General features: G+C 47.2%; 1 protein-coding gene across 2 annotated transcripts; it reads right to left on the reverse strand.

Annotated features, from left to right (window-relative positions):
• Positions 1-6,466: 6,466 nt before the first annotated feature.
• Positions 6,467-26,161, reverse strand: Tmbim6 (transmembrane BAX inhibitor motif containing 6). 2 transcript variants are annotated; one of them, XM_028874611.2, is made up of 10 exons: positions 26,055-26,161; positions 15,336-15,418; positions 14,870-14,978; positions 12,363-12,483; positions 11,205-11,253; positions 11,022-11,119; positions 10,749-10,828; positions 10,109-10,209; positions 9,414-9,489; positions 6,467-8,177 (listed from the first exon to the last, which is right to left on the reverse strand). In XM_028874611.2, the coding sequence occupies exons 2-10, from the start codon at positions 15,389-15,391 to the stop codon at positions 8,154-8,156; spliced, it is 714 nt and encodes a 237-aa protein (XP_028730444.1). In that variant the 5' UTR covers positions 15,392-15,418; positions 26,055-26,161; the 3' UTR covers positions 6,467-8,153. The 2 variants fall into 2 exon arrangements, with proteins under 2 accessions (XP_028730444.1, XP_037053272.1); XM_037197377.1 differs by lacking the exon at positions 26,055-26,161 and adding an exon at positions 25,353-25,454.
• Positions 26,162-26,403: the final 242 nt, after the last annotated feature.

Consider the following 26,403-nt stretch of genomic DNA (forward strand, 5'->3'; position numbering starts at 1 on the left):
TTTTTATCCAGTCCCGTTGCATCTGTAACAGACACTCCCCGGGCACCCAGCGGGTGGGAAGCCCTGGGCGGTCCTCGGGTGGACACTGAATGTGAGCGGCACTGTGGACCAGCGTGTGGCGGAGGGCACCAACCCAGCCGCCACGTTAGTCTGGGGGAGGCTCTGAGAGCACTTTCTAGATAGGCTCCAAAGGCTCAGTACATTCCTGAAGTGGTGAGATTCCTGAGACTCTGTCCCTCTGCCTTCCCCTCCACTCACGTCCTCAGCTTTCTGGACACCGTAAGAGGCCTTCCGATGCGTCTGTTGTTGCATCTGCCATGATTAATTTCCATACCGAGGTTGTATGGTTTGTTTATTTAGTCAAAAATGGAAGAGTAGCTGGGCGGTGGTGGCGCACGCCTTTAATCCCAGCACTCAGGAGGTAGAGGCAGGTGGATCTCTGTGAGTTCGAGGCCAGCCTGGTCTACAGAGTGAGTTCCAGGACAGGCGCAAAGCTACACAGAGAAACCCTGTGTTGGGGGAGCCGGGGAATAACTGGATCGTTGCCAGTTTTAGGCTATTAGAACCTTTCATTTGGTAGAACACTTGTCTAAAGTACACAAAGCCTGACCTGGGTTCACTTCCCATCTCTGCATAAAACGAGACGTGGTGGCAAACACCTGCAATTCTAGAACTTGGGGGACAGAGGCAGGAAGGTTAGAAGTTCAAAGTCGGGCTGGAGAGATGGCTCAGAGGTTAAGAGCACTGACTGCTCTTCCAGAGGTCCTGAGTTCAATTCCCAGCAGCCACATGGTGGCTCACAACCATCTGTAATGAGATCTGGTGCCCTCTTCTGGCCTGCAGGGATATGTGCAGGCAGAACACTGTATACATAATAATAAATGAATAAATTTAAAAAAAAAAAAAAAAAAAGAAGTTCAAAGTCATCCTTAACTACATAGTGAGTTTGAGGCTAGCCTGGACCATATGAGACCTTGTCTCAAAAATGAAAATAAGTAGCTGGAGAGATGGTTCAGCAGTTAAAAGAACCCATGTTCTCGAAGAGGATTTTGATTTCCAGCATCCACATCACCAAGCTCGCAGTTGCCTGTAACACCAGCTCCACCGTGGCCTATACACACACACACACACACACACACACACACACACACACAGGTATGGGGTACAGCTTTTGTGAGAACATAGTTTCTTTTTCTCTAGGATACCCAGCATTGCAATTGCTGGGTTGAACAGTTAATGTAAGCAAGCGCCTTTAAAAAAAAAAAAGGTCCCCCTGGAGCTGGGTTGTGAGCGGCTGGGTTGTGAGCGGTGCTGGGAGCAGAACTCAGGTCCTCTGCCAGAGCAATACAAGCTCCTAACCACTTCTCTCGAGCCTTCTAAGTGGCCTCTTAGCATATCAGACAATACACCAATCAGCCTCATAGGACAGAGGGTCTGAGTTTGAGGTCTAATTCATGTTAGATTTTATAAGAGGCTGCACCCGCCTCCCATCACCAGTGATTCAGAGGAGGCCGGCTGCTCCACACTTTCAACAGCACTCAGTGTTATCAATACCTACATGTATGTACACATACATTCACACACATATATACATACATATTAGCCATATTTCATGCCTGCTTTAATTTATATCTCCTCATGTTTGATGAGCTAATTTGCCATGACATCTGGATTAGCCTTGCTCCTGATCTCTGGCTTCCCTCCACCTCCCAAGGGCTGGATTTACAGTTCAGGCTAGCCTAGAACTTACTGTATAGCTCAGGATGGCCCCTAGCCCCTGGTAGTCCTCCTGAATTAGCCTCTTGAATACTTTGATTATAGGCATGAGTCACTACATCTGGCTAAAATTTTATTTTATTTTAAATTCAAGATTGGATTCAGGGCATCACACATGCTAGGCAACCCTAAAATTAATTTTAATTGACAAGTTATATGATGGTGTCTATATACATTGTAGAAGAAAATCACAAACCTCTGGCCTCATCCTAGGCATATTAGACAAGTGCTCTGCCACCAAACTACATGCCCCATGGCCCCATTTCTCTTAGTTTACCACTTAGTGTTTTTTTTTTTTTTTTTTTTTTTTTTTTTGGTTTTTCGAGACAGGGTTTCTCTGTGTAGCTTTGCGCCTTTTCCTGGAACTCACTTGGTAGCCCAGGCTGGCCTCGAACTCACAGAGATCCGCCTGGCTCTGCCTCCCGAGTGCTGGGATTAAAGGCGTGCGCCACCACCGCCCGGCTCACTTAGTGTTTTTTTAATTGAAATTTTAATGGTTTTATTTTTAATTATGTGTATTTGTGTACATCCATGTGTGGGTATGTGCTCATGAGTGCAGTGCTCACAGAGGCCTGAAGAGGGCATCAGATCTATGGGCGCTGGAGCTACATTGTGAGCCACTGGATATAGGTATTAGGAGCTTAGTTACTCTGGAAGAATAACTGCAGGAAACGGTAGTACCTGCTGAGTCCTCTCTCCAGCACCCACACACACACACACACACACTCCCATTACTGTTTTTTACTCATCACATCTGGGTGGTGGTACTTAATGTTCCTATTTATAGGTAATGTCTTTCCCATAAATAGTATCTAGATCTAGAACTTCTTAGGATTCAGATTTAATTGTCATTTAAAAAAAAAAAAAAAAAAAAAAAAAAAAAAAAAAAAAAAACCTTATTGGTAGTGTGGTCTACTTCTGCCTGGAGTAATAACGTCACATTGCCTCTATTAACAGGACGCTGGTGAAGGCCATCATCATCTGCCTTCATACATCACAGGTTTTCAAATTAGGGATACATTAACACTGTAATTCCTTCATCCCTTATTGGAATATTTCTGCATGGAAATGCTTGCTCATGTTCCTGGAAATAAAGTTAGGATAGAAAAGGAAGGCTAAAATGCTGTTCCCCTTTCCAAATATTTAGAGTGGCTAGTTGCTAGGTGCCTCCAAAGATGACTGATAAAATAGTTTAAGAATATAGTGAAATGGGGCTGTGAAATGGCTTAGCTGGTGACTACCAGGACCGCAGAGATGCATATGGTAGAGATGTGACAGCTAAACTAAACCTAAAATTATTTTTAAATTCACACACACACACACACCACACACACACACACACACACACTGCTGTAGCTGAGGATGTAGTTCAGTTGGCAGAGTGCTTTCTCAGCACACACAAAGCTCCAGGTTCACACCCCCACCAAATAAAACCAGATATGGTGGTGGCAGATGCTAGCAATTGCACCACTTGGGAGGTGGAGGCAGGAGGATCACAAGTTCGAGGCCATCCTAGGCAAGTTGGAGACCAGCTCAGGGAGACATGAGTCCAAAGTGAAAAAATAAACACGTACTTAGATTTAAAAAACCAGGGGGCTGGAGAGATGGTTAATGGTTTAGAGCACTTGTTCTCAGAGAGGACTCAGGTTTGATTCCCAGCATCCACATGGTGGCTCACAACCATCTGTAACACCAGTTCCAGTGTGCCCAATGTCCTCTACTGACCTCCACTGGCACCAAGTATGCATAGGGTGCACGCACGCGCACACACACGCACGCACGCACGCACGCACGCACGAACACACACACGCAGGCAAAACATTCATACACATAAACTAAATCTAAGCAAAAATTAAAAGAAAAAACAGGCATGATGTCTTCATTCCAGCACTTGTGAGGTTGATGCAGGGAGATAATTAGGTCAAGGTCAGCCCGGGTTACATAGCAAAACTGTCTCAAAAAACCAAAATGAGGGGCTGGAGAGATGGCTCAGTGGTTAAGAGTACTGACTGCCCTTCCAGAGGACCTGGGTTCAATTCTCAGCACCCTTGTGCTAGCTCACAACTGTCTGTAACTCCAGTTCCAGGGGACCCAACACCCTCACACAGACCTACATGCAGGCAAAACACCAATGCACATAAAAATAGGGAAACAATAACTTTTTAAAAAGATGAATAAATAAAAACAAAAATTTTTTTTTAGTTGTTTCCGTTGTAATTCCTACTGATGCTTATATTGTTCCATGTTGAGCTAGCAGCATTTCCCTTGGGTTTGCCTTGGAGTCTGGTGCTAGTCATCATAGAGTCCACTATGTAGCCTAGGCTGGCCCCTAACCCTAGACCAGGTGGGGGGCCTCGGCTAAGCTTGCTTTGGACAGAGCATCCCAGGCTCACGCCTTGATATAGAGCTCTCAGCACCAACAGGCCTGAAGTCACGTGTCTTCCTCAATTGCTCTTCGCTTCATGAAGCAAATCCACAGCTTGACCTTCCAGTCAGGCAACTTCTTGTCCTGGAGACTCCATCTCTGCCTCCCAGGCTGTCCATGCCAACCCTACTTTTACAAGAGTTCCGGGGACCTGAACTCAGCCAACTTGTACTGCAAGTGCTGATCTCCTGAGCCTCCTAAACAGGAGATATTTACAGGTAGCTCTCCTGTGCTAGAGGACAGTGACTGTCCACACTGGGAGAAAAGACACCCTAATACAAACATTATTGGGGACTGTCTTAGTTAGGGTTTCTATTGCTATGAAGAGACACCATGACCACGGTAACTTTTTTTTTTTTGTAAGATTTACTTGGGGTTGAGGATTTAGCTCAGTGGTAGAGCGCTTGCCTAGCAAGTGTAAGGCCCTGGGTTCGGTCCTCAGCTCTCTCTCTCTCCTCTCTCTCTCTCTCTCTCTCTCTCTCTCTCTCTCTCTCACACACACACACACACACACACAGATTTACTTATTATGTATACAGTGTTCTGCACGTATCCCTGCAGACCAAAAAAGGGCACCATTACAGATGGTTGTGAGCCATCATGTGGGTGCTGGGAATTGAACTCAGCACCTCTGGAAGAGCAGCCAGTGCTCTTAACCCCTGAGCTATCTCTCCAGCCCTCACCATGGCAGCTCTTACAAAGGAAAACATTTAATTGGGGTGGCTAGCTCACAGTTCAGAGGTACATCCATTAGCATCATGGTGGGACATGGAGTAGCGGTCTCCTACATCTTGCAGGCAACAGGAAGTGGTCTGAGACACTGGGTGGTTATCCTGAGCATAGGAAACCTCAAAGCCCGCCCCCACGGTGACACACTTCCTCCAACAAGGCTATACCCACTCCAATAAGGCCACACCTCCTAACAGTGCCACTCTCTGATTATGGGGGCCAGTTACCCTCAGCCCACCACAGGGAGGCTCCTGGTCCAGTGCAGAAGCACCCACTGCTGCAGCCCAGCTCCCTCACTGGTTCTGGCCGGGAGAAGCTCCCGTTCGTCACCCTTGGATCAACGTTGCTGAGGGAGGCCGAAACAAGGTTCGTTCCTGCAGTTCATACTGGTTGCAAAGATTCGGGGTGGTGAGTTGTTGCTGAAATTGATGCACTTTCCCTCACCCGAAGGCTGGCAACGCCCCGGAACTCTCCTCAGCACACAGGAAGAGATTAGGACTCTGGCATCAATTGCTCCTTGTTTTGTTTTTCTGGGCAATTTCCTGCTACCTGATGGTGTGACCTTGAAGTTAACTGATCCCATGTAGTTAATGCATCACCTTCTCTGGCTAGTAAGACAACAGGGTTGAGATGAACGGGTGGAGACCCAGAGCCAAACCCCGAACCCACAGCACGCAGTTTCAACATCCTGTTACTTCCAGCTCCAGCGGCTCCTATTTTGAAGTACAAAAATTGAGTGCTTGTGCTTCCTTTCCACACAAGGATAAAACTAGGTTTTAAAGGCCTTAGGATGAGCCTTTTTTAGTGGAGGCTCAAGAGGAGTTTTCTCAAGGTGAGAAAGTGTCTGTGTTTAGCTGGGACAGGGTATGGTGGTTTGATGTCCCCGTAAGAACTATTGAACACTTGGGTTGGTAGAATGTTGGGAAGGGTGGTCTTATCCCTGGAGGTAGGCTTTGCCCGTTAGAAGATTCTTACCATTTCTACTAACTGTGAGCTCAAATAAACCCTCCCTTCTCCATGTTGCCCTGGTCATGGTGTTTTATCACAGCACAGCAAAGAAACTAACACAGATGGTGGTCGTTTACGGGGTCCAAACAGATCACCTGAAGCAACCTGGATGGCTAAGAGCAACAAAATCCTACAGTCTAGCTGAAGAGTTCAGCTAGACAGGGCGGGAGCAGACCGAGCTCACCTTACACGCTCTTACAAGGATTTTATTCACCGGTGCAGCTGGGATAGGGAGGGCCTGGCCACACACAGAGTCAACTCAAGTACTCAGGGCGAGTGTCTGCATTCCCCAGTTTGAAGCCGATGCAGATCCTAATTAACTCTACTAGCCACTACCACCATCGAAGGTTGGGGGGGGGGCTGGAGGCTGTGGCATGCTGGGGTCCAGGGCGGGAGGCCTAAGTGTGCTCCTTGCTTCTGCTTCTATGAGAACACAGTGAGTCTAGTTAACTCCAGCTCCCACCAGCAATGTCCCAAAGCGTACCCCAACCCAGCCTGCCTTTACATTCAACACACTTAGACATCAGCAAAGGTTAAGGAATTTTCTTTATTTTTTACAAATTAAGACTATGTAGATATATTTTTTAATCAAAACACCTTTGTCTTCACAGTATGAGTTAGAGAACGCAGCCTGAGCTGGAAACTGAAGAACTAGGAAGTAAAAACGGCAACGACCCCTGTATTAAAAACCCGTTAGGCATTTTCTTTAAAAGTAGTTGTATCTCTTCTCATTCTTGGCACTGTTTCTAAAGAAAAACTCCTTTATCCCAAGCAGACAAGCGTAAGAGGTGGGCTGGCTTCAAGAGGTGGAGCTAAGTCAGATCCTTAGGCCTCGCACGATCTTTCTGCAGAACTGCTCATGGCCCTTAGGTTAAGTCCGGGCCGGGGCGGAGACAGCAGGGGACAGCAGGCCAGCGCCGCGGCACTGAGGCCGTCTGGGGCACACCGCTGCAGAGGCAGTGCCCTGGACAGGAGCCAGGAACCACCGCGTTCAACTGCCCTGGCTGCGAGCAGGGAAGGCCAATCGCCATCCCGCTGCTAACCGGCTCTCAGGGGCTTCGTTCCTTTGAACTGAAACCACAAACAGCCAGGGCCACGACAACCCGTGGTGACACTCTCTGTGCAGACTGGGCCCCCAGTTTGGCCACCTGGCTTCTGCCCAGATCACAAATTTCTAGAAACAGGTTAACCAGCCAAACTAAAGTGCATCTGTAAGTGAACCTCCTGCCTCAGATCTCCGGCCTGAGGCTCCACTAGGGTCCAGGCAGACAGACAAAAACGCACTGAAGAGTTGTGGAGCGTGTGCCACCTTCAAGTCACCACAGTCGAGACCCCGCAGGGAGTGCTCGGCTGGGAGACTTGTCCCTCGCTGCAGTCCTTACAGAGGCTTTTCTGGCAGGATTCGGTACAATCAGCCTTGAGGCTCAACCTTTCCCTTCCCATCCTCCCCCAAGACTTAACCAGCCACCTAGTGGAGGCCAATCAGTAACAAAGGTGATCATTTTAACAACAAAATACAATAGGGAAACTTGAGAGCGGCCACTCGACCTTGCCATACATACAGAGCACTTCACGGTGCCCGGAAACAGCTGTTCTGCCCTTTGTACACAGGCCTGCCCACCCCACAGATGGAAAACAGGTGAGTCCCTGAGGGCCCCCCCCCCCGGGGGGGGGGAACACCCACAAATCCACATTCTCTCCATGGCAAGGTAGAAAGGCGTTTGCCAGACCAATTCAGGTAGCAGAGGAGGAGAAAGAGCACCCACCAGAGTCGCGCTCTGGCAGGCTGACAACCTGACAACTCAGGACAGGCGAGCTCCTCCCCAGGGCAAGACACTGCCCAGGCTCGCTGGACTGTGAAAACCAAACACAAGGGCCTAAGAGGCTCCAGCAACAGTCCAGAGGGTCCGTCTGCGGAGGCGTGGAGGAAGGCCGACATCTGCTCCTCACTCCTCATCTGGGTGGACTGGCTGCTGCCTGAGCAAAGCAAGGATGGGCTGACAGAAAAGGGAGCGTGGGAGAACCTCAGGAATATGAAGCCAAACTCCAAACTATATTCACTAATCAGTTTTTTGATCAAAAGATTCAAAATAGAGAAAACCACAAAGTACAAAAGCTTTTCTGATGCTTTTCATTATCATAGAACACGACACCTGTAATGTGTGCAGAGGAAGGAGGGGCGGGAGGAGTCAAGCGGGGGAGGCCGAGGGCCAGGTCACTTCTTTTCTTTCTTCTTGTCCTACAATGAAGAAGAAAATCCACCTAAGTGTTTTCCCCGACAGGCAAATCCAAATGAGTGTTGGCAAAGGCTGTGAGGGATCTGGACAAAAAGGATGAGAAACGCTTGCAGGAACTCAGTCTCAGTGCGGGCCCAGACAGGAAAGAACAGAGTTCAGCAGCTGAGGACAGAGGTATCTCCACAGCGTCCAGTTCAAACAGACCCCACCCACCTGTCCCTGCCTCAGCCGACTGCACTCACTACCTCGTCCTCCTGAGTCAGGCTTAGGAAGGACAGCTCACAGGCTCACTGGTTTCCCGACCGTGGACTAGACTGACTAGTAAACGGCTGTATGGGGGAAAATTAAGATTAACAAAGGGATGGGGCTGGAGAGCCGGCCCAGCAGGCACGAGCACTGGCTGCCCTTGCGCAGGGCCTGGGTTTGATTGCCAGCATCCACACAGTGGCTCAGAACTGTCTGTTGAGGTTCTAACTGTCTCTACCTCCAGTTCCAGGGAATCCAATGCACGTAGTATACATGGATACATGCAGTCACTCATACATACTCATAAGAAACTTAAAACACAACTGAAAGAGAATAACAAGTGGATAAACTGATCTACTTCTGACAAAAGACAGCTATCATTACACAGTGTTTTCTATTACACCTTTTTTCTGAGTCTTAACTATCTTTGTAACCTTAAATTCTTCTTAAGGGCCGGGCAGTGGTGACACACGCCTTTAATCCCAGCACTTGGGAGGCAGAGCCAGGTGGATCTCTGAGTTCGAGGCCAGCCTGGGCTACAGAGCAAATTCCAGGACAGGTTCCAAAGCTACATAGAGAAACCCTGTCTTTTTGTTTTGTTTTGTTTTTTGAGACAGGGTTTCTCTGTGTAGCTTTGTGCCTTTCCTGGAACTCACTTGGAAGCCCAGGCTGGCCTCGAACTCAGAGATCCGCCTGGCTCTGCCTCCTGAGTGCTGGGATTAAAGGCGTGCACCACCACCGCCTGGCAAGAACCCCTGTCTTGAAAAACCAAAGAAGGAAACAATTCTTCGTAAGGCACACTGCTTTCACAGCCACCAAAGCTGTCTGCCATTTGAAACTCGTCCCTGGGATTAGTTAAGACTTAAGGGAACTGTCTTTACTTGGTCTTTTTTCTTTGTTCGTGAAGACTGGGTTCACCTACTTTTGCCCCCCATGGTGAATACCAACTGTGCCCACCTCACACGCACACAGGCGTGCACAGGCGCACTAACCTTCTCATTTAAAGCCAGGACCAGCATGAGCTTCCTGAAGAGTGTGACGAAGTCTAAGAAGAGGTCCACGCAGTGCCTAAAAGACAGACAAGCGTTAGCTCACTCACAGCACTCTCCCACCTGCACCAGGAAGCTCCCCACCCCCCAGGAAACATCTGCTATCCTTTTCAACTCAACAGATCCACGAGGCATCGTGAGACCAGGCTTTGTACTGAACAGAGACCAAGTCTGAAGCCGGAACTCCCAAGAACCAATATGAGCAGAGATGAGCCCCAAAGGACTGTTCTACATAAATTATGCACCCTCTCATCGTTCCCACTGAAAACAAAAGAGAAAGCTCTTTACTCCTGGATGCCGGGCGGAAGCTCTTCCAACTGTGCCGTGCTGTGCCGGGGTCCTAACCCGGCTCCAGTGCCACAGCTTGTCTGGACTGCTTGCCCAGCACGGCGAAGCCCTGTATCCAATCCCCAGCATAAACCACTGGTGCATGCCTGCCTGTAATCCCAGCACTCAGGAAATAGAGGATCAGAAGTTCAAGGTCATCCTCAGTTACACTGTGAGTTCAAGGCCAGCCTGGACTACCTGAGACCTTGCCTCTTAAAAAACAAAAACCCAAAATTTCACATGTGCATACAGCGATGGAACGGACAGTTTGTGTCAGCCTTTATTCACTGCAGACCAATTCTCACACTCACCAAATGTAATCCTTATCTCCATTTTCAGCCTTCTCAATAATGAGCTGAGTATCAAAAAGGACGAAGCCGCACATGACCAGCAGCCCCATATACAGGTTTGCCTAACAAGAGAGAGAGAGAGAGAGTTACATGTGGTAGATGTAGTAGTGGGGAACCACATCACATGCTAACCCACAAGACAGCCAAGTCCGTATCCCTTCTCAAGACACAATTCTGTTTTCACCCCCTCAGGTCACTAATCCGGACTGAGGGGAACAGTCTCTGAGCAAACGATTCTCCTCAGCTGCGCCCCACATGGCAGAAGGAAATGTCTCTGAAGGTGCTGAAGGTCTGTCAGGCACTGCCCCAAGAAAGGAAGGGCTCTAGAAGTCACCTTTTTCTTTTTTAAAGATTCATTTATTATGTACACAGTGTTCTGCCTGCGCATACCAGAAGAGGGCACCAGATCTCATTACAGATGGTTGTGAGCCACCATGTGGGTGCTGGGAATTGAACCCAGGACCTCTGGAAGAGCAGCAAGTGCTCTTCTCTTAACCTCTGAGCCATCTCTCCAGCCCGAGGAGTGACCTCTTTGACTTAGAATTAGGTGAGAAAAATGTATGGGACAAATGGCTGCTGGAAATTCTATAGGAGATCTCACCTGGAACAGCCAAATGGATCCAAAGAAAAGGTTCCCCAGCGAGGACAGGAACATGAGGCTCATGGCTGACATCAAGACGCCTAGTAAGACAAGGCAAAAGTCGTCACGAGAAAAGCCAAAGCAGGGCAGGGACAATCTCATCAAGGCCGTTTCTAACCGTCTCCCCAAAGGAAGGCTTTTAATGCTAACCCGAGTCCCGAGAGACTTGAGGTAGGAAAGGGGCCGCTGACAACCCTACCAGAGCAGAGCCCAGAGCTCGTTTTCCGTCCATACCTCCCAAGAAGAGGTAGCTCCGGCGCCTGGCGTAGAGTGCGCTCAAGCTGAAGCAGGTGAAGATCATGGCCGTGCCCATGAAGGCAGTGGGGAGGATGCTGGGAAAGAAGAGGTCTGAGTTGAGAGCTGCAACTGTGTTTACAAGGCACATTACAAGGTACAGACCACAATCCAGCCAGTTACCTGGGGTTGATAGCAATGCACAACTCCAAAGCAGGGCCCAGGCCGACTCCTAGAAAACAAACCCCAGAACACAAATTACCATCGATTCTGATCACAGGCATTCATTCTCATTTAAAAAACAAACAAAACCAAACCAAAACAAAAAAACCACACACACTAACATAAGAACCAAAGCAATTCTTTTTTTTTTTTTTTTTTTTTTTTGGTTTTTCGAGACAGGGTTTCTCTGTGTAGCTTTTGCGCCTTTTCCTGGAACTCACTTGGTAGTCCAGGCTGGCCTTGAACTCACAGAGATCCGCCTGGCTCTGCCTCCCAAGTGCTGGGATTAAAGGCGTGCGCCACCACCGCCCGGCCCAAAGCAATTCTTTTACTCTACCTTTTACTCTACCCTTTCCTTATTTCAAGAGAATAGATAACTGAGTTAATTCATAGATGTATGTCTCCCGTTAGCTCAAAGCCATGGATGTTCTCAGGAAGAACAGAAATTAGAAATAACGAACAAGCAGAAATGTCAAGTGCCATGTATCCCTGAGACTGTAACGTGAGCCAGATTAGGACTCGGGCAAGAGGATGGAAACGGCCTGGCAGCCAGTGACCTCGCGGTCCTGCTGGATCAACACCTCTGCAGTGAAGAGCGGCCAGACCAGTTTTCCAGGGGATCACATGACCACAGGAGAGCAACCCGCTGCAGCCCAGCATTTCTCCTACTCTGGCTATTTCCTCCCTGATAATCCCCCACACCTCCAACAACTGGTGTTCCTTGAGCCTAGTCTTCAATCCTAAATCTCTTTCTTTCTAAAATACCCTGAACACCGTACAGACTACCAGAACCCGGGGCATTTCAAGTCCTTTATCTATAGCTCCCATCTTGTTTTCCTCAATGAGAATTCTAAAATCTACGTGCAACAAGGAAGGAGCACAAAGCCAGAACAAAGCAAACACTCAAATCCAAGTGTGACTGACTGGGGTACAGATCAAGGAGACCAAAAGAAAGAAACCACAGCAGTGTGACGGGATTTGGGGAAACGCTGCAGAGAGAACTGTGCAGACAAAAAAATCTATGTTACTTGGATAAGGTAGAGTTAAACAGGTTTTAGTCTAAACAAGAACTAAAAATTAACACCTCTTCCAGCCCCAGGAGACAAGCTCTTCACATACCTGTGAGGAAAGCAAAGCCAGCGAGAAGTCCCAATCTTTTCTGCTCAGTTTCATGGCTATGAGGTGTTGCCATCAGCCAAATCATCAAGCCCAAGGAGCCCAAGGCAGAGAGCAGGCCGGCCTGGAGAGAGTCAACACACAAAAATTCAGTTTCCTGGTTACTGGGTTCAAACACTCATCTGAAATTTCTAACATCTGCTTCTTTTTCTAGCGGCAGAGGAAAAGGTAGTATGTTCTCAGAAGGGAATGGAGGGGGAGAAAGCAGAGGTCTGGACGTAAGAGCTAAGACCATCATCGATGCCAAAGGCCCTCTGAGGTCCTTTATTTACAGAACTACTCAGGTCGAGCTATACAGAAAAATTTGAGAAGCACACTGCATCTGTAGGACAGCAGCAATGACTCCTTCCTTTATGTTCACTTTAGGAGGAGGAAAAATGAACAATACAAAAACACCAGTTGACCTGCGTTATCTAATCCCCGGGACCCAAATGGTAGAAGGAAGAAACGCATCCCTGTGGCACAGCCAGGCTCACACACTCCCAGGCTCACACACTCCTGGCTGACAGGATTAGGGAAGGTTTGGGGGGAGGCTTGAACTCGGGGTCCTGCAGCCTCTGCTCGGCAGTGCTGGCATTACAGATGCACACAGATGTCTGGCTTCTGGAGGTTTAAAATCGCTCAGCTATTTCTGAATTTCCTATAGTAACATTACTTTTGTAACAAAAACAACATTTTTAAAGGGAAGCCCAGCCACGGTTATTAGGAGGAAACCACTGAGGATAATCATGGGCACTGCAGTTCCTGCCCTTAAAGAAAGGCACAGTTTCATCATGGTCACTGTGTAAGAGGTTATACAGTTATAAAGTGAATGCTGAATGAGTAACCGAGTGTCCTGGGAGTATACAGAGGTTTCTGCAACCCTTCAGTCAGATTCTCACAAAATGATTAACACACAGCCTTGCTGTATGTGTTTCTTTCTTTCTTTTTTTTTTTTTTTTTTTGTTTTTTGAGACAGGGTTTCTCTGTGTAGCTTTGCGCCTTTCCTGGAGCTCGCTTTGGAGACCAGGCTGGCCTCGAACTCACAGAGATCCGCCTGCCTCTGCCTCCCAAGTGCTGGGATTAAAGGCGTGCGCCAACACCGCCCGGCTTCCTTCTTTATTTATTATGTATTATTATGTATTTGTATATGTATATGTATTTATTATGTTATATTGTTATGTATACAGAAGAGGGCACCAGATCTCATTACAGATAGTTATGAGCCACCATGTGGTTGCTGGGAATTGAACTAAGGACCTCTGGAAGAGCAGTTGGTGCTCTTAACCTCTGATCCGTCTCTCCAGCCCCAATATGTGTTTCTTTTTAAGGACACTCATGTGTCATAGTCTTATTCACAGAGCTGCCAAGTGTGTCTTCTTCCTGAAGTAAGTCAACCATCATATGAAGACAGCACTTAGCTTGTTGTCTCTGGCCAACTCAGGAGAGCACAGGGCAGGGCAGGCATGGCGGTGGACACTTTTAACGGCAATGCAGCACTTGGGGGCGGGGCAGGGGCAAGCAGAGTGTCCAGCCAGAACTACGGAAGAGCCGATCTAAAGTCTAAACCAGGCTGGTGTGCAGCTCAGCGCTGGAAGCGTGCATGGAAGCCTGGTTCAATCGCTGGTGCACACGACACAGCAGAAAGGTGGCGTTGGGCCTGCACAAGCAGCCCGTGTGCGTGAAGCACGATCCTGGAGCAGCTGAGTCCCCAAATGCAGTCGGTCTGTATTGAGAACCGAGTGCATTTTACATTACTTCAAACAAACCGCAAAAATACACAACAACCAGAAAGCAGAAAGACCTACAACTTGCTTTGAACTCAAGGATCAAAGCCTTGCCCTTTTGAGTGCCTGGAGCAATTTGTCATATAACCCTTGGCAGGAGATTCCTGAACAAAAGGACGGGCAATGTCAACACAGATATACCTCTGTACTTACGCTACAAACAGGCACTCTGAAGTCTGGCTACTAGGGAAACTTCAAACTTTTTGGTTATTCTTTAAATAAAAATAAAAATGTGCCTCTACTTCTGCGGGCCAAACCCAAACTGCCCTCCCGGACAATGAGTTGCTGAAGGTTTCTCCCAAGCATGAACATAATTCAATGGCCCAGTCTGTACAAGTCCCAACCTTGCTATCCTGACAGTGAGTTATGTAACTGGTGTTTTGTTCCAAGCCTTCCAGTCACTGAGGCGACAAACAAGAGGGTATGGGCACCGTGCCAAGAAGTGCCGGCACCTGGTTCACATCTGAGGATGGGGTCTCGTGCGTCAGCCAACCTCAGCTGCACACCTTTAGGGCCGAATTCCCAGTGAAGAGATTTCTGTGTTCAGCTTCTAAGAGAGGAACGGTTGCAGAAAACTTGAACGCTGTAATAGCGTCCCAAATTACTATAAAGATATGAAGGAGGGCACAGGAATGACTCCCCCGCTAAGCGGTTTCTTCCTAATGGAGAGAAATGTGCTCTTACCTGAATGAAGTGCGTGACCACATGGACATAGGCCCCTGCCGCCGCCACGAACATACAGAGCGCAAAGCTGGCATAGACCTTCTTGAGGTGCTGCTGTGTGGAGGGGGTTCTAGGAGAGAGCGTTCGAGACACGTCAGGGCTGGACTGAGCTCTAAGCTACAAATCATTTCTCTGCAAGCGAAAGTTCTATTATCAACAGTCAGAGATACTTTGGGAAGATAGTGTAATAAAAAGGATGTTTGGAAAATGGGTTAACAGAATCTGCTAAAGAGCCCAAGCCCAAATGCCCGAGCGTCAGTGCCCAACCAGAACAGGTGACTCGTACACGCAGCCCCTAGAATCTGGCTTCTCCGCAATCTAGCCGACGATTTGTTTACTGACATCTATAAAGTTACCCAACCAGGGAAAGAAACGAGGTATGACAAGAAATGCAGCAAGGGACCACAGTCAAGGTTAAACCACTTACATGTGGGAAAATTTTAAGAGGGCGTCAAAGTTGATCTTCCGATCAAATACGTTCATGGTTCCGAAGTCTGCTCGGCACACCCGCTGAAAAGAAGAAAAAGATTTTATAGGCACCGGAACATTTAAAAGCACAAGCACATTTAAAAAAAGAAAAAGCACTATACAAGTTTTGAAAAATTAAAAGGCCCCTATCAACTCCTTTAAAGAGGACAAAGGCATGAAACCATCTTCTCCCTAAAACTATTTTATCATCATTTGACTTCCATTATTTCAGAAGTAATTACAATTCTTAAAGGACAACAATTTTTACCATTTTTTTTGATTTATTATTTATTTATTATGTATACAGTATTCTGCCTGCATGTGTCCCTGCAGGCCAGAAGAGGTCACCAGATCTCATTACAGGTGGTTGTGAGCCACCATGTGGTTGCTGAGAATTGAACTCAGGACCTCTGGAAGAGCAGTTGGTGCTCTTAACCACTGAGCCATCTCTCCAGCCCAATTTTTACCATTTTTAAAGGACAACTTCTAGGAGTTAGTTCTCACTGTCCACGGATGGACTCGGTGTTAGGGCCTGAACTCGAGGCTCTGCCAGCAAGGGCTTTGCGAGCCTTGGAATAGTTCTGTCACTGTCTCGAGATACTCGAGATGAACTGTATCTACATCTCAGGAAAGTACCTCAAAGACGTAAAAAAGAAAAAAAGAAGAAAAGAAAAAGTTGTCAGACATTTATTCCTTTCAGACATGGTCCCACACTGTAAGCCCTAGCTGGCCTGGCTGGAATTCCAATACACAGACTAGGCAGGTCTGCAACAGAAACCTGTCTGCCCCCACCTCTGGAGTGCTGGGATTAAGTGAGCGTGCCACCACAAAGGAATGAAGTCGGTTCTTGTGCTAGGGCTTCCGTTCTAGCTATATACATGCAGGCAGGCAATTTCCACTAACATACTTTGAAAACTTCACAGAAGTCACACTTTTTAAAATTTCTGTATCTCCATGGAAGATACACAAGGAAGCCGGGCAGTGGTGGCACACACCTTTAATCCCAACACTCAGAGGGAGAGGTGAGTTCAAGGTCAGCTGGTTCTACAGCATTAGTTCCAGGACAGGCTCCAAAGCTACACAGAGAAACCGGGTCTCGAAAAACCAAAAAAGTACACAAGAAGAAATTTCTGTTTTGTCTATTTTTATAGTACTAGAACCTTTAAAAAATGTCATTGTTTCCCTTTATGGGTATGTGTCAGCTGATGTGAGTGCTGGGAGCTAAATGGACCCTTGTGAAGAGCTGCAAGTGCTCTTAAATGCTGAGTCACCTCTCCAGTTCCTGCCCAGTCATCTGTCTAAGACATGGCCTTACTAGAGGCTCTGACTAGACTGGATCTCACTACATAGACCAGGCTGGCCTGGAACTCAGACATCTGCCTGTCTCTGCCCCCCAAGTGCTGGGATTAAAGGCATGTGCCACCATGTCTGACTTCCTTGGAACCTTTCTTACAGAAAAATTTATGTTAATTGTATAAATATTCCCTCTATTTTCTTTTTAAAATCTTTGTTGTGCCGGGCAGTGGTGGCGCACACCTTTAATTCTAGCACTCGGGAGGCAGAGGCAGGCAGAAAGATCCTGTGAGTTCAAGGCCAGCCTGGGCTACAGAGTGAGTTCCAGGAAAGGCGCAAAGCTACAAAGAGAAACCCTGTCTCAAAAAAAAAAAAAAAAAAAAAAAAAAAAAAAAACCAAAAAAAACTTGTGTGTGTGTGTGTGTGTGTGTGTTTTCTCTCGATTGTAAGGCATGCCACTGTGGACATGTGCTTGCCACAGCATGCATGCTGAGGTCAGAGGATGCTGAGCTTGGGTCTCGGTCCTCACTTCTTCCACTTTAGACAGTCATCTGTTGTTCACTACTGGAAGCTCCAGGCTAGCTGGCCTGTGAGCTGCTAGGGATTCTATTGTCTCCGCCTCCTCTCTCCCGGTAGGGGCACTGAGGTCAAATATGGGAGCTACCTCGCCTGGCTTGTACACAGACTCCGAGGACTCACATTCAGGGCTTTAACATTTTCATGGGAAGCACACTACCCACTGAGCAACCTCACCACCCAGCTCATAGTCTCCTCTTAGATTTCCTAAATATTAAAATCTGACTTTTCACTCCTCCACATTTAACAATATTTAATATAAATACTTAAAATATTTTTCTTAAACTGTGTAGACAATGTTCTAATAAATGCGTGTATCTGGAAAATACTCATCAAAACCAGAAAATTATGAAGCAATGATCACCTGATTCACAATGATCACAGACCTTATTCAGATTTTCCCAACAGTTCCAGTAATTCAGACTGCATTTTAAAACCGAAGCAGGGCCTCTACCAACCTCTTTCCACTGTGACCTTGTGAGCCAAACATGGGCAGCGCAACACCCCACACACATTTAAAAGCAAAAACTAAAACCCAACCAAACCATATCCAGTTACATCACACCAAGACCATTAAGCCGGATTAAGTTTTGCTCCTTCTATCTCACATGCAATCCCAAATAAACACATTCAGTCTAAGAACTAAGATCTGATTGAGAGCTTTCATCTTTCCTAAACACACACACACACACACACACACACACACACACACACACACACACACACACCAGTTCTTACTAAACACACAATGCCTACTCTATTCCCAATCCACCGAAAAGGGCAGGGGGAAGGAAAAGAACCATTAGCCTGCAATCAGTTACAACCCTAAAGTCAACTTCTGAGGACAAAGATGCAGTTCGTAAGGGTCGCCGCCCCAGTGGTTTCCTGAGGCTCTCTTCCCTCAAAAGAAGCCATCCCAAAGGTACAGACTGGCTTTCTCAGGCGGCCTCCTTTCTCACCATCACCCTACTTACCTTGACTCTAGTTAATTCAGGCTAAGAACAGATCTGGTGAGAAGCCGCAGACCTCACCAAGGCTGCTGCTGTCCTCTCCAGTCACTGGCCTCTCTCTGTGCCCTCTTGGTCTAGATGGTGCAATTATTGCAGGCTGTTGCAAGGCCAAGCAGAGTCTTCCACAACCATGACGAGTGCATTCTCCAGAGAGCACACTTACAGGATGGTACAATCCAGCAACTGGAAAGTGTCTTTAAGGCTTCCATTAACACTCCTAATGGCGTCCCCAGGGAGAACCTGCAACCTCCACAGCCAAGTTTCTCAGTACTCCCAGGACAAGTGCTAAAGTACCTCTTGCTTCCAATTTCAATCAGCAATAGGGGGCGGGGGCCTTAATACCCAGGGGCTGTTAGTCAGAAAGGGGCAATACTCATGTAACCAGACCCTCTGAGAGAACACCATGGCAAAACCTCTTCTTTCCGGTTTGCTCTCTGACGTGTTCCCGAAAGTGCTGCCTGCCTCTTTCTGGGGCTTTCAGTTGATTTAAAAAAAAAAAAAAAAAAAGAAAGAGAGGGGCTGGAGAGGGCTTAGCAGCTAAGAGCACCAGCCACTTTCACAGGATCAGGTTCAATCCTACCATCCACATGTCAGCTTAGAGCTGCAACTCCAGCTCCAGGGGACGCAACTCCCTCTTTGGAACTCTGAAGGCACCAGGCACACTCGGGGCACAGACATATTTGCATGCAAAACACTCAGTCTTAAAAAAAAAAAAAAAAGGGTAAAACAACGTCTGTGTAAGAACGAGGACTAAAAGCCTGTACCACCATGCCCAGTCTATTTCAGACGTTAGGTGAAATATGCTAACTACGGCAAGTTACTACTGTTAGTACAGAGGGGCGGGCGGGCAATGAAGGGCCCAAGGGCGGCTCATATAAAATAAAAGCACTTGCTTTGCAGGCCTAATGCCTGAGATCCATTCCCAGCGAAACAGTGCTGACTCTCACAAGTTACCTTCCGGCCTCCACACAAACGCTGTGTCACGTACACACCCATGGTCACACACACACCATATACATACACACCCATGGGCACACACACACCATATACATACACACCCATGGGCATATACACACCATATACATACACACCCATGGGCACACACACACCATATACATACACACCCATGGTCACACACACACCATATACATACACAGAGTGATAAAAATTCTGAACTTATTTTTAAAGCAGTAATGTACTTACTTAATGTATATGCCATATTTTATTTTGGAAATGTTGAAATGTAAGGGGAAAAGCAGGTCTCAGAAGGAAGGAAATGTAACTTTGCTCTAGAGTTGTTCCAAATTAGGCAGGATAAAGGTATAACCAGAGATGAAATATTCCCTCAAGGTTTTGTGGTTTTTTTTTCCTTCCCTTTCCTCTTTTCTTTTTTGAGACAGGGTCTCACCATATAGCCCTAGCTGGCCTGGAATTCACAAAAGAAATCCACCTGCTCTTGACTCCCAAGTGGTAGCATTAAAGGTATATGCCACAATGCCTGGCCCTGACCTATACAATTAAAAAAAAAAAATCCAAATTAGGATGTTTTGTACAGCAGCAGACCCTCTTCTGTATTGGGCCATGTGTTGGATTTTCCTATTTTTAAAGAGGCAATGCTTTATGTTTTTGCCAAGGGAAAAAAGAGAAACACTGGACTGAAGGTATAGCTCAATGGTAGAACACCTGCCTGGCACAAGTGAAGCCCTAGGCTCAATCCCAGATACTACAAAAATAAACACCATTCCAGTATATATGGGGGTCCAAATTGCTGCAAAATTTACTGTAGTATTTCTGACATACAACTAAGACTATTACAAAAATCAACAAGCCAGGTATGGTGGTACATCTCTGTAATCTCAGCACTTGGGAGACAGAGGCAGGATAAATTTAACGATGAGGGTAGCCTGGGCTATATAATGAAGCTTAGTTTTAAAAAGGAAATCAGCCTGGCGGTGGGGGCACATGCCTTTAATCCCAGCACTCGGGAGGCAGAGGCAGGCAGATCTTTGTGAGTTCGAGGCCAGCCTGGTCTACAGAGTGAGATCCAGGAAAAGCGCAAAGCTACAGAGAAACCCTGTGTGTGTGGGGGGGGGATCACTGGTCTATCTCATTATAAACTTTAATTCATACAGAAACCTAATTCTAGAAATACTAAACTCTGAAATAGTATGAGGGATTATTTACACAAAATTAAATGGCAGTGCCTTCTGGGGCATTGGGGAATTTGTTTATACTGCATGTATAAAGGAAAAAGAAATGCTCAGATGTTTTAGTTACAACCAAAATTCTTTGACTCTGCACCTCACTTTATGGCTGTATCTTTAAGGCAGCGTAACTCCAAATATTAACAGAGCTTATCCAAATGTGTTATGCATATATTGCTAGAGTTTTGTTGACGTGTCACCAAAACCTGTGGTGACAGGGGCAGCCTCCTCTGCTAGAGCCAGACCAAATCACAGAACAAAAAGCAAGAGCTGGGAGGAACCTAACGAACCCAGCATGGAAGGCTGGACAGGGCAGGGTTCAGTATTGCCCTGGGTTTCATAGTTGAGACCTCTGAAAACAAGACCACCCTAGCCTGAGGGCATGGCTCAGAGACAGAACACTTGCGGAATAGGACCAAGGCCCCACATCGATCCTCAGGACTCACAAACGCACAAGCGCACGCACGCACGCACGCACGCACGCACGCACGCACGCACGCACAACAAAAACTCCCAAGCTTACTGCACGGTTTTACCGTGACCTCCTTTTGCCTGGCAGGATAAAGGCCAGCCTGTCCTGTTAAATCCCGTTTCTGTCCCAGGGACCTTTCTTACCCTTGTCCTAAAACAAAAGATTATTATCTAATAGTGGTCATGCCTTCAAAGCCTGAATACACACACACAAACCCTGTAAGCACTGGGGACAGCTGAGTGACAGAGTGCTTTCACAGCATGTAAAAGGCCCTACCCATCACTCAAAACAAAACAAAACAAAACAAGTCATTTTGTTTCAACACATATACTAAATACAGCACAAATGAAATATGCAGAAGCCTCTAAACCTACTGCAAACAAAGCATCACAGTTGAAAACCACAGGACTTACTGCTTCAATGTGCACAATCTAACATTAATAAGTCAAAGGAACACATTTAGATATACATACTAGATCGTGAATTACTACTTTGTTTTACCTTCCCACACTATCGCTTCAATTTCAACTATCATTTTTGCTGCTGTTGTTGCTTTTTTTTTAAGATTTATTTATTTATTATGTATACAGAAGAGGGTGACAGATCTCATTACAGATGGTTGTGAGCCACCATGTGGGTGCTGGGAACTGAACTCAGGACCTCTGGAAGAGAAGCTGGTGCTCTTAACCTCTCAGCCATCTCTCCAGCCCGTTGTTGCTTTTTGAGACAGGGTTTCTCTGTGTAGCCATGGATGTCCTGGAACTCACAAAGATCTGCCTGCCTCTGCCTCCCGAGTGCTGGGATTAAAGGTGTGCGCCACCACTGCCCAGCTACTTCAACTATCTTGACTGCTCTCCTGCACCTCCATAAGGGACTAAATTGTTAAGTAAAAGAAAAACCCAGGGCTGATGACTGATTAACTAGACAGAGTTTTTGATCCCCTGGACCCACATGTATGAGCAAACCACCCCCTGACTGCTGTACTCTGACCTCTACACACAGCCCCCCCACAGGAAATGGAATCTTAAAGGGAGGGACTAGTTTCCGGCTCTGTATACCCACATCCGGCCTTTGATCGGTGACACTGCAGATGGAGCGCTCATCATTCCCAAGCACCAAACAAAACCAGACCCTTCACTTAGATGCTTCCACAGCAAGCTTCTGGTACTGAACTTCACTGTGCTCCAGTGTCCTCATTTACAAACCAGGAACATACAACCCTCTACTTCATGTGAGATGGTACAGCTAAGAGCACAGACACTGTGCATAGGACAAGCTCACTGCATGTCACCAAAAAGTCTGGGTTTAGTAGACTTCTATTTAAGCCTGATTTACATAGATCATGAAAACTGTTTAAAAATATGTAACTCTCAGCAGCTACATCATGAAGGCTTAATGCTTCTTTATCAGGAAGTGAAGCAAATAGGTAAGGTGAAGTCCAACAAACCGGAATTGGAAGGGTCTGATAAACCCCATTCCTAGTTAAAACAACTTCTGTTTAAATGGCATACCTTTCCTCCAACACATTTACTGGACCTCCTGCCCCAGAGGGCCACTAGGTGCTTTGAGGCAGCCTAGCAACTAGGTGATAGGCGGCCATGGCAGAGTTTGTTCAAGTTAACTTAGTTACTAGCTTGATGCTTTTGCTACTCTAGGAAGCAGTCGGCTCAGTTTCCAGATGATCCAAGGTACCTTGTTTCTGTGAGGCTGGGCCTACATCATAAGGAGAACTGAATCCTAGAGCTCTCTCTTAATTTGAACCCAAATCCCTGGGTCAAGCTACCACTCCATTTCTCTCTGGAGAGGGCGACCTCAGAACCAGTCATTACTGAAGGAATGCCTCCCACTTTCAATTCTTCTGAGACAGGTTCTCTCTATGCATCCCTGGCCATTCTGAAACTCTATGTAGACCAAGCTGGCCTCGACCTCACAGAGGTCTGACAGCCTCCTGAGTGCTAAGATTAAACGCGTGCACTGATACATTTGGCTCAAATTTATTTTTTTGAACCAAGTCTGAAACTGCTGAATCTCCCTCTCTAAACCACAACTCGAGAGAAATGAAGCATAAGGTTTCAATGTCCTAAGTACATAATCTTCCATTAGAAACCAGTATCCCTCCCCAGCTAATAAGACCTTGTTTATCCCCCCCAAAACAACAAGTAGAGGGACTGGAGAGATAGATGGCTTAGTGGTTAAGAGGATTGGCTGTTCTCCCAGAGGGCTTGGGTTCAATTCCCAGCACCCACATGGCAGCTCACAACTATAGTTAACACCCTCACACAGGCATACAATCAGACAAAACATCAATGCACACAAAATAAAAAATAATTTATTAAAAAAAAGCATAAATTAGGAACAAAAGAGTCCTAGAACTTCAACATTCCTTAGCTGGCCCACTCATAGTGGAACCTACGCAAATGCAAGCCATTCTCTACAGCCTTTCTCTCTGGTCTTGAATACTGTATTTGGAGAGTATGTGCTTCCATGAAATTTGGTTACAAAACTGGAAGAGACAGAAGACATTTGTACCAGATCTTAGAGCCAAGTCAAAATAGCAAATAAAAACTCAGACGTGAGAACATGATGAGTGGTTTCCCAAAGGGGACTAATACCTTTGGGTAGTTTATGAAATCAAATGAAACTCTTCAAGTCAGTACATTATCCCCAATGACAGCATCAATCTGATCCCTTCTGGATGTGCAGGGACAGAGTTCAAGATGGGTGAATTAACACAGCAGGAGGGCAGAAAACAGGCAACTCACAATCTAGTATTTAAATGTGTGAAAGTGTTTCACTTGTACCTTAGTTGTTAAATTGCATACACTGAAACACAACCCTATTATCTTCACAATTAGCCCATGAAAAAAAGCAGACGACAGTCCCACATTAAAGTGTTTTTACTAACAGTGGCAAGAGAACCAGACCTAGAGTTACATACACATCCTGCCTTTTCTACCACACAACCTTGAGAAAACAATTTTACTTAATTTAACCTCCTCTTCAATTTTAATATACACACAATTAATACCAGTTCTACCAACTCTTAATAAGAAAAATATGTATGCCAGGCAGTGGTGGCTCATACCTTCAATCCCAGTAGCACTCGGGAGGCAGAGTCAGGCAGGTCTCTGGGTTTGAAGCCAGCCTGGTCTACAGAGCGAGTTACAGGACAGCCAGGGTCATACAGAGAAACCCTGTCTCAAACAAACAAACCCCAAAAAAGGTATATGATTTCTTTGTAAGGCGCTAAACTGACATTAGTACTGACTTGACCAACATCAGAAAGTTTTTGGTTTTGGTTTCGAGACAGGGTTTCTGTGTCGTTTTGGTGCCTGTCCTGGATCTTGCTCTGTAGACCACGCTGGCCTAGAACTCACAGAGATCCGCCTGCCTCTGCCTCCCGAGTGCTGGGATTAAAGGCATGCACCACCACTGCCCGAACCAACATCAGAAAGTTAAAACAGGCGAGTCAGAACCAGATTTAGGTCTCCTGACCTTTACAGTACACTGCATTTCACCCACAATCGAAAAGTAAACTTTGATTAAGCAACTTCATAACTCTCCAAAACACATGTTGATCCCTACCACACTCGTGTTTTTAGCACTTCTACCAAGAACATTAACTATATCTGTAATGAGGAAAAACTGGAAATGCTAAGTATTCAAATTAATTTTTCCTTTTCTTAGTCACTAGGAAAGAAAGGCTTCGTTCAGAACAACAGGGAGAGGAGAACCGGTTGTGTTTAGGGTTTCACAACCGTATTTCCACATAATGAATAATGGAAAATCCAAGTTACAGACTGTATTTCTCAAGGACTCAAGCCATTCTCTACCGGAGGAAAACCGAAGAGACTCTAAATGTCAATTTACTCTCCAAGCTAGAACAGAAACAATATTAGACAATAAAGAAACGCCAAGGAAAATAAATGTAACAATTACAGACTCGAGTGTTTGCAGAAGCCATGAAAACATGATTATGCAATCCAGAGAAATCTTTCTTGAACCGTCTCTCTTAAACTACCCTTACAGCCCCAAGGTAAATTGTACATAAATATCAATAAGTAACTAGACATTCTGCCATTGACCTTTAACCTTAAGTTCCCTGTCTGTGTTTCCGGCAGTCAGCTCTTCTACAGTGTTACACATTCCCAAGTGTTTGTGTAACTGGAGAGTCTCAAGTTCAAAGTGTTTTGTTGTGGTTTGGTCAACAGCAGCCTGATCGGACAGGAAATGCAACCTGGCCTAGCACGAGACAGCTTGTTCTCGTTGTTGGTGAAAAGAAGAAAAGAGAAATGCCAAAGTCTACTTATCACAGGTTTAGTTAAGTCGCTCCAAGGGAAAGAACCGCCCATCGCCACCCTTCCGGCGCAGACTTTGAGACTCCCACGGGGTTCAGGGCCAAGCAATCAAGGCCACCTCACCTGTCCGGAGATAATCTATCAGATCAGGGGGGGGGCTGCTGCTTGGGGCTGGGAAGCCGGGCCAGCCCCGGGTCTTCTCACCTCCGGCCTCTACCGTTGGCTTCCAAGTAACCAAGGAATCCCGCGTGTCACAGACAAGTGTGACATCACCCGGCCCGCCGTGACAGGGCAGTCTGCCTAACCAGGCCTACCTCGAGTCCCCGACCCCGGCGGCTTACCCAGGCTGGGCGGAGGGGAACCCGAGAAGGCGCCGCCGAGCAGCGATCGCGGGGTGGGGCGGGAGCGCGCACACACCACCCAGCTTTCCCTTTCGTTTTCCTCCAAGCCGGGAGGTGGTGGTGGTGGTGTGTGTGGGGGGGAAACCTGTCTCGAATTCAAGCCCGGAACGCGGCTGAGCTGGAAGATGGTGGGAACTGAAAAGGGACCCTGCAGCAAGCGAGGGTCGCTCGGAGGCCTCGGCTGCAAACACCGGGCCCAAACGCCCGGGAGACCCCCGCAGACTCGCCCCCGCCCCGCCCCCGCCCGCGCTGCTGCGCAGGCGCGGCCCTAGTCCCTCCGCGTCCCGGCTCCGATCTCGACGCAGAGCCGGCCCGGTTCCGAGGGACTGAGCTGTCGGAACACGGGAGCTAACCTACCCACTCCCGCTCCTGCTCCCGCAGCTTCCCTCGCCCCGGGCTCGCCCAGGCCTAGCTCCGCACGCACCTTCTCCGGCCGCCACTCAGGAGCTTCCCAGCTCTGCTAAGACCGGATGCGCTCTGAGTCTCCCGGGGTTGGCTCTGGGGCTCTACCCGCGCCCGCCCCCCGTGGAAGCCCCGCCCCCGCCCCGCCCAGGAGAGTTTTCATTGGTCCTCGGCTGCACTGCGGCCTTTCCGTTGGCTGTACGCTCATAAACAGCCGCTGCTGACGTCAGGGCCACCCGCTTGTGCCCTTGTCAATCAAGACTATGGCCACCAACCGGCACCGCAGCCCTCGGCCTCCGCCTTCTTCCCTGTCGGAAGGAGGACGTCTGTCGGTCGCCCCATCGAGTAGAGATAGTGGAGTGGGGTGTGTC

The sequence above is a fragment of the Peromyscus leucopus genome, chromosome 20, assembly GCF_004664715.2.
Source record: "Peromyscus leucopus breed LL Stock chromosome 20, UCI_PerLeu_2.1, whole genome shotgun sequence".
Taxonomy (NCBI): Eukaryota; Metazoa; Chordata; class Mammalia; order Rodentia; family Cricetidae; genus Peromyscus; species Peromyscus leucopus.

Coding starts and splice junctions, on each gene's coding strand:
- Tmbim6 (XM_028874611.2), bottom strand. CDS start 15,391: ATGAACGTATTTGATCGGAAGATCAACTTTGACGCCCTCTTAAAATTT. Junction 12,484..14,869: donor TGGTCACGCACTTCATTCAG/GTAAGAGCACAT, acceptor GACTCTCTCCAG/GCCGGCCTGCTCTCTGCCTT. Junction 10,210..10,748: donor GATCCATTTGGCTGTTCCAG/GTGAGATCTCCT, acceptor CTCTCTTGTTAG/GCAAACCTGTATATGGGGCT.